The 8744-nt window shown below is 44.4% G+C and overlaps 1 protein-coding gene across 1 annotated transcript; it reads right to left on the reverse strand.

Moving 5' to 3' along the window:
• Positions 1-4441: 4441 nt before the first annotated feature.
• LOC112883897 lies at positions 4442-7229 on the reverse strand. The gene is made up of 4 exons (XM_025949155.1): positions 7071-7229; positions 6855-6992; positions 5529-5780; positions 4442-4900 (listed from the first exon to the last, which is right to left on the reverse strand). The coding sequence occupies exons 1-4, from the start codon at positions 7149-7151 to the stop codon at positions 4658-4660; spliced, it is 714 nt and encodes a 237-aa protein (XP_025804940.1). The 5' UTR covers positions 7152-7229; the 3' UTR covers positions 4442-4657.
• Positions 7230-8744: the final 1515 nt, after the last annotated feature.

An 8744-nucleotide genomic window follows, 5' to 3' on the forward strand; every position in this document is an offset into this window, starting at 1 on the left:
AAGTCGGGGAGGGACTTGGATCCCAAGCCTCCTCAGATCGATTTGAATCCGATCCGAGTAGTCCTGGTGCAGCACAAATTGAAGTCACATAAAAAATGGACGTCCTTTCGATCTGCCTGGGTAGATCGGGGAGCAGCAACTTGTCGAGATCATTGATGAAGGAGTCGAGGTTGCTGCATCGAGTTGCTGGAGAGGTTTCCGGCTTCCTGGAATCGACTAGGTGGCTAATGAAGCCACCTAAGCCGTTGGCGACGCAGATCCAGGAGCCGAAGATGAAGGTTGTGCCCTCGTCGAGCACATTGCTGGTGAAGCTGAGAGATGCCATCGAGTTCTCCAGTGGATGCTTGATGAACATCCCTACCTGGCGCGCAAGCTGTCGGTGTTTTACCGCCACGCCCACCGAGGGATACCCTTGAGGTGGTGAGTTTGTAGGTAGGGTGCCGCCGAGATCAGGAACTCGAAGGTGCAAGGAACACAAGGTTTAGACAGGTTCGGGCCATCGAGAGCGTAATACTCAATATCCTGTGTGGTTTGTATTGCCTTTGATAGTGATCGTATGATCTCCTAGGTTATTCCCCTTTGGAGGGGGTCATGTCCGTCCTTATATACTCTAGGGGGACAGGTTTATATGGGAGTCCTGGTCGGTTACAAACCAAGGAGTCCTACCCGAGTACTTCTCGGGTAGTTTCCTACCGTGTCCGACTAGTTTCATTACTGTACGAGTAATCCTACTGTATTACGAGTAGTAGTTACAATAGATGTATGGTATGGACCATATCCCATCCCATATCATAGAAGAAGTACGCCACGTGGACAGTCCCGTGTGTTGGGCTCTGACAGGGACTAAGTAATAATGATGATGGCACTTTGGAGCCCCACCGCCCTAGTGGCGGTGTGAAAAGGGAAGTAGAACCCTTCTTACAGTGACAACTATGCTGACCCAGAACAAAGTTAGGCAGTTTTGGCATTGTTTATTGACTTCATTCACTAAATAAAGTAGGGGAATTTACAATACAAATGGCTGACTCCTTCCACGTTTCGTTGGAGACCATTGCCACAACAGGGAAGCTTCTGATGAGGAGTAAGTGAGAGAGTATAACTATATATTCCTAGTGTTGAAAAACCAATAAAAATGACTTGTGATGGGCAAGTCAGAAAGGCGTGTCAGGTGACAAATGCAGCAATTCAACTCTTCAATTCCTATCCAACCTCGGTTTACGTACCTTAAGTAGGAGGCACGCAAACTCCGTACACAAAGGGGGTCAACCATACTGGTAAGATACGTTGTCGGGTCAACTGAATATTGCACGTTACAAGCAAATGCGAGACTTGAAACATTTCTTTTATATGCGCCATGGTCCATGGCGTTGGTACCACGCAGCTAGGATGAAGGTTTGGTGCAACCTACCGTTCAAGTGCAAGTGCTCAACACCTACAAATCTGAAAGCCAGTAAACAAATGGCGCAAAAGAGAAGCTAGCCCAACACCCCCGTTTCGTCCCGCGCTTTGGATTCTACTGCAGCTCGGGATGACGAACAGCATGGAGTTCACTCAGTGGACCCAGCCAGATGTCCATACTGACGACGGTGCTCGTTCCGAATTTCCGATCATGAAAGATGGGTCAGAAAGCAAGCGAGTCCAGGAGAAGCTTCTGGGTCTAGCCAAACGAATTGAAGCAGCAAGTGATCCGAGCAAATTAAAAGGCCCGTCGCCAGTTGCCTCGCTACTCTATGCGAAAGATCGTGCCCCGTTTACCAATGACGCCAACCCAGAGCAGGAATGGAGCCGAGCCGCCACATTGTCCAGTCCAGCGCTACTCTACGCGACGCGTTCATTTCGCAGCGCCAGGAACATGAAACTGTCAGCAAGTCAGAAGTTACGTTACCGGCGTAGCTTTCGGCGTCGCCATCATTCCCGGACGAGTCGCAATCTCACCACGAGGATGCTAGTTTCAGAGCTTCACTGGCTGCTCTGCTCCGTCCGGTTGTTTTCAGCCGTATCCTTTCTGAAACCGATGGGCAGGAAGGAGCTCTCGACAGGTAACTGAATGGCAGTTACACCAGCTGTTCTATCCTAGGTTGAACCACCTACCTGCTTAACGCAAAGCACGATTTCCTGTAGTTTTCATCGCCATTGCCGTCGAAGGTCGAACAAAGTGTAAAAAACCCGGGACCTCGCTCAGAACATTCCATCCTGACAGAAGAAAAGACCAGGCCTACTTACCAAATATATATGTGTAAATGTATCTAGCATCCGAGAGCAGGGCAGTAGTTGATCTGCCGAATTGAACAGTTCGATCCGATCCAACGCCGGCGTTAGTGCCGCCGGTGGGTGCGATTGGCGCCGGAGCTGAGCTGTCCCCCCTCTCCATGTCCATCTTGGGAGGATGGAGGAGATGGGATGGCATCATTGGCGAGGCGACAGCGATGCCCCAACAACTGGGTCTCTGCAATGCCTTCAAAGCCAAGGACCCTAACAAAGTTTAGTTCCGAGTGGCCATACCAGGCGTCAGTGGTCAGCACCAGGAAGCCTCCTTCCTCTCTTCTCCCAGGTCCCAACCACCAGCCATCCGTCCGTCGCCCACAGAGTCTGGTGCGCCATGGGCAAGCTGTGCTGCAGCAACGAGTCCGAGGAGGAGGCCGGGTTCAACCTGCTGGGGCTGCTGGTCGCCGCCGTCATCGCGCTCGTGTTCATGCTCCTCTGCACGCCACCCAGGAGGCGCTGCGTCACCGTCTACCCGTGCTGCTGAAGGAGGGAAGGCAAGGCAAGGCAGCCTCTCTCTGGCTCGGAGGAAGAGCTCCCGCGGAGGCCTCAAGGTGGATGCAGGGAGAGCAGGCCAAGCATCGATCGGTTCCTGATTTCTTTTTCACTTCTCGAATAATTTGTTCTACCTAATTGTGATGTTCATCCTACTGCAATATTAGCAGGACGTTCTCTGTAGCCTGAGTTGATATTATAGCTTTGGGAAAAATGGACAAATGTTAGACACTTTCTGAAACTATTATGTTGCAGTATTGTTGATATGGTATCCTGCCCTCTTCTGTTCCTCTTCTCTGTTTACTTGAGGTTTTGATACGATCAGAATAGTTGGAATGCAATCAGGCAGCAGAGAGATTCAGAGATCTTCCCTACTTGTTAGGTGGTTCTTCAGTGATCCTGGATGGACTAGTGGCTTCCATGGGGAAACCACTAAAGGAACACAAAGGTTAGAAATACTAAAAGATTTCGCCAAAGATCTTCCTCTTATTGGTAGATATATTAAAAAATTGACCAGCACTCGAACAAGACAGTATTCAGCTAGTTGATTTTGTGCTGATCATCCAGATACTGTCATTGTCCATGTTATATGATGGATCTTGATGCTTTTCTGCAATTCATGGTTCTCTTTCTTTCCTCCTTTTTAAAGAGTTGAACTTACCCGTGAGATCTGTACGTTGCAAGAGGATTTTGTTCGTCTTCATTGGATCGATTTGATCACCAACCTTAGATGGCGCTTGTGAGAATTTACAGCGGATTGGAGAAAATAAACCTCACTGTCACTGAAGACTCAGATTCAGAGATTCTGCGGAGATGAGATCTAGTCTCAGAATATGTTAGCACTGATTTCACTGGTCTCTTTCAATTGTGAGGCGTATTAACACTTGGACAGCTTGATGGGGATCGTCTCTGATCCAGTAGGGATTATTGTGACATGTCAATGCCATCAGATACACTAGTTTCAATAACTTTATCATGTCGCACGTCAGAATACAATGTGCTTTGACAACAACATGACGTAGACAATAAAATACGAAGACATCCAAAATCCTTTGAAAGACGAAAGATAACGTGAGTTGATCGGAGTTACTGCCACGTGTAACTGGCTTTTTGCGAAATTCATTGAGATCAATTCAAGAAGCTATCAGCATTATATTATTGAACTATGGCAGACTTCCTACTTTTGTTGTCGACGATCCGGGCATTTCATTACGAATCATCCAACTTATTATTTTGCAATCTGGTGTTCACAGGGCGCAATAGTGAAATGTTACATGTATAAAGATGAGCAAAAAGTGCTTCCTTTGGTGATATTGGGTTGTCCTGTTGGGTTAACTGTGACATGGGATTAGTTTCTCCAACTCTTATAGCACCAATGTTGGTCAGATATCCTTTCAAAAAAAAATGGTGGTCAGATATTGCAGTTACTTTTATAAGAAACAGTTCACCACACTCTAAACCGCATACTCAGTCCTATATTGCCTATGGTTTGGCTACAGGAAAGCTTTCTAAATCTTGCTATGAGGTACCATAGTTTTGTTCTACATGTAAACACACTATAACATAGTGATATAGATACCTGCATGGTAAATTCCATCGCTACAGAAAATGATGGATCATTACTGCAGTAGACTGTAAGTAGTAAAGGAAAATGAAAATAGAAAACATTCAGCAGAACTTATCATTTATTGAAATGTGTACACATGGCAAGGCTTTATTATTTATTTTATACACGACTATGTAGCAAAAAGTTTACATGGTTCCACACTTCCATCCATCCCTATGCTTGCATTTACAACTAAGCAGAGGCACGAGGGCATCAGATGACAAAAGTTACACATATTTACAAAGGGCACGATAAGCCATGTACTTATGGTAACGTGGTGTGCATACTTTTATGTCACTTATCTATGTCCGCCAAACTGATTTGGAGGCGAAATACCTCGTGAACAGCTCCACGGTTAAGAATGGCTAGGATTTCTGCTCCCTCAGCCACGGTGAGCTCACTCAGAGAGATTTTACGAGACACGTGTTCATCAGGTAACCTGAAACCATAGAACCACCTACCAAGCTTGAGCAAGTTCACACACACTCTCCTTCCTGCTACTTGGCGAGCTTGGAGTGCCTTACTGACTTCAGCTGGCTAAAAAAAAAGAGAGACAAAGCTCGTGTCAGAACTACATTTTATGAGTAGGCCAAAGCTTGGTTAGATTGTTCTGGTCAACACATCCGACATTATCTAAAAGAATCCTTCAGACAATTTGACAACTCCTGTGTCCAAAGCTCTGAGCATGAGAATCATATTTTATTTGAAGTGCTCACTTTGAGTATTTCCATACTTTGATTTATGACAGGTGATATGGTGATACATAGCACATTAGGCATATAGTGCTAACTGATAAAATAGAGAAAATATGTGATGCCTATAAACAGTTACTAATAATTACTCTTACGGACTTATGATATGCAAAACAGCTAATCAAGAGTTGACTGCTTCAAAGAAAAAAACATAGAAGTTGCCAGAATTAAGCTTGAGCACAGTGTAGCTATTTCTGACTTTTGGTAGGAGATTAAGATCAAGTTTGGGGCCAAAACAATTTTCTAACATCACAATTATATATCTGCGGATCTGCCTATACAAGGTTTGGAGTAAAGCAATGAAAAACAGTGGCTTTAGCAATATAGAAATGAAGCAGTGTAGAGTTCTTTCAACATGAAGCCCGTTTAGCCATAAGAGAAGTGCAGCAAAATCACCAGCATGATTTACTCACCAGCACATGCAAAGATGCAATTGAGTAGTGCAATCCAATGAGGTTTATTATTGCACTATGATTCCTTGAAAACAAGAAAAACTTGACATCAAGAAATCCTATATCGTCCATCAACGCCAGATCAGCAATAGCTTTCAAATAACATTCAGATTCAAGCCACCCATTATTTAAGCTGCTCCCCACAAATTCAACCACATTAGATATTGCAACATCCATTCTTCTGTGTTGGTTGATGTAGAGAGCTTTCCATCCCTGCAGAAAAATTTGGACAAAATTTGAAAGCTTGATCAGCCATGCTTTCAGTACCACGAGAGCATATAAGTATATAAAGAAAATACACTGGAAATGATACATCAGATATTCAACTTTGGGGTGAACTTATTTTCAATTTTTGTATCAAAATCTCTAAAAGGAATACATTAACACTTCAAAACATCCAAAATGTCCCCTAGAGAGAACCATAGACTTGCAGTAGGCAGGTACCTTTCTGGTCCCATAATTTGGTTCTGCCAGCCTGCTAAATGCTAATGCTCTGCATACAACCATATCTTTCTCTCTATAATAGACCTCACAGAAAATGGAGGAAAGGAAACTTGGAGGGCCAACTGCGTCCACTAAAAGTTGAGCCTTAAAATGGATGAGCATCTGAATTCTTGTATATTTATGCTCAAACAGCGAAAATGATTATTCATGGAATCAAAATAGGTAATTTTTTGAACCAAAGATGAAGGCTTAACATAACCTGCAAGTTATGATCCAGGTAATTAGTAAGGTCTCACATGATAACTGAAGAAGGGGTACAGAAAAAAGAGATAGTAACATTTATAATAAGCACATCATGAACAATGAGGTCCGAGGGAACATGCCACTGCATTAAGCGAAGAATAATGCACAAGGATAGAAGGACATAGGTAGAATTATTTCTATTAACAGTTCCAGATACGCTGAATGTCTGACAATCCACTAGCATAATCTAAGACCATAGGGCGAGCATCACTTTTTCAGTAGAAAATTCAAGAAGTTTGTATTGCATTGAACAATAGTTTTCTGATTGGCGCAAGAAGCAAATCGTATTAATATCAACCTCAGATCAAGCATATGTAAAATTTCGTTGATATCAATCTGTATATCAGATAAATTCCAGAACGAGCGTAATGGCAAGATGATACATTGATACTAGAAGTCCCGAAGATGTATAGCTCGAGGTTCTAATCCCGGTGAAATTGAGCTAGGATGACTCAAAAATTCGGATGAAATTCAGTTAGGACGACTGCAGGATCGGTACATGGCTACAACAGGAGCTTAGCTTGGTCCCTCTTTACCCACCTGCACACGGGACGCCGGCGCCGCTTCCGCCGCGGCGGCCGGCCAGCGGCAGCGGAAGAGGCGCTCCCAGACGTAGTCGGCGTCGCAGGTGGCACGCCAGGAGCGGGAGCAGCCGCCGAGCGCGCACACGTCGGCCTCCTGCGCGCGGTTCCGAGCCAGCGGAGTCAACGAGAGAGCCCTTTAGGATCTTAGGGAGAGAAACTGAGAAAGAGAGACCTGTAGGCGGGAGGCGACGGCGAGAGCGATGTCCTCGGGGAGGTCGGCCCACCTCCCCGCCGGCGCCGGCGAGAGCTCCATTTCGCGGGATCCCCTCTTTCCGCGGCCACGGCTGTGCCAGTGCGAGGCTTAAGCAGTTTAAGCCTGCCTGCTAACCGCAATAAAAGTTTGGGTAACTTGAGCTTGTCTCTCACCTTTCCTTCACGTGATACTCAGTTCCACGTGCGCGGCTACGACTGTGCCAGGGCGAGGCTTGGGATTCTTCATTTTTTTTTTTTGAGTGGGGCTTGGGAATTGGGATTCTTCGTGGCCGCACGTGCTTCACGGACGGGCTGAAAGTGAGAGTTCCCCCAATTTGGCATGGCCCTCGGAGCCCAAGAAGGCCCACTACGAAGATTGGCGGCATAGCTCAATAATGTTGGGTTTGTTTTACCTAAAAAAATGTTGGGGTTTGTTCCCCTCCACCTTGTTATTAGCTAGCTAAATTACGTTAAAAAAGTTTACGTTAGCTGGCTAAAGATCTTGGGATCTTTTTTAATATAGGAATTATCATAATTACAAATTTAAACCCTATAACTGAGGAATTTTAAAAGTATGGCACAATCATCTGCTGGACAGACGAAAACCCTATTTTCATCTAATGGGGTCTATCCGGCGAACGAAAACCTCCAAAAAAATGTTAGAACCAAGTGCCAACTCTGTGAAAATGCAAGAATCACTTCATAAGAGAATTTGCTTTGCTCATATACAGATCAAAGAAGAAGTATCACCTGAAAAATGTTTATGCTGTTTGGTTTGTTTTTCTTTTTGTTGCCTATTTGTAGATACTCTTATTTTTTTAATATATAACCAATAGGGGATTTCCCCTCCCGTTTCATAAAAAAAACTCCAATTTTTATCTAATGGGTACATGAAATTATTTTTCCATGCCGACAAATGAAATTGCATGAAGAAATCTATCTTTTGGCGGACCCGTGGATGGACGAAATCATATTGCATATTAAAAAGAAAGTGAAGAGTCACTCCAAATTGGTGAAACTACCGGGTTAATATTACACATGTACAGTGAAAATCGACACAAAATGGGGCAATATATAGTTGAATTTCCCAGCTCGAACTTAATAATCTATTTCATAACAAAGAGGGAATGATGTTCACGACAATGTTGTTGAGGCTGCAATTGCAATACATAATGCAACATGCTGGCACCATGGACATATTACCTAAACAATCTGTTTGATGAAATCCTATTTTCATCCAACGGTGATGCACATTGGGAGGGTCCAGCCTCATAGTAGCTAGGACCACTAGAGGCAGGAGGAGATGGGGCATGATCCTTCTTCAGGTGGTAAGGGCACATAGAAACCCGACACAGGGGTCACCCACGATTCTAATAACCTAAAGATTTGCATCCATATAGGCTTCAAGGCTGAAGGCTCTCCACCCCGCGCGCAAGATCAAACATCTTGCACTTGAGGTACTGGATGTACTCTTGGGTGTGGTTGTCAATGAGAGGGTCAACTTGCTCTATGAAGCAACAGTTTCTTTCATCAAGGTAGGACTGAGATGGTTGTTAGTATCAGTTAATTAATTATAGGATGCAGAACCAAAGAAAAAGTTATACTCACCAAGCCGTAAACAGACCATTTATCCTATATGTACTTTGTTGTGCAA

This window comes from Panicum hallii, chromosome 3 (assembly GCF_002211085.1).
Source record: "Panicum hallii strain FIL2 chromosome 3, PHallii_v3.1, whole genome shotgun sequence".
Classification (NCBI taxonomy): domain Eukaryota; kingdom Viridiplantae; phylum Streptophyta; class Magnoliopsida; order Poales; family Poaceae; genus Panicum; species Panicum hallii.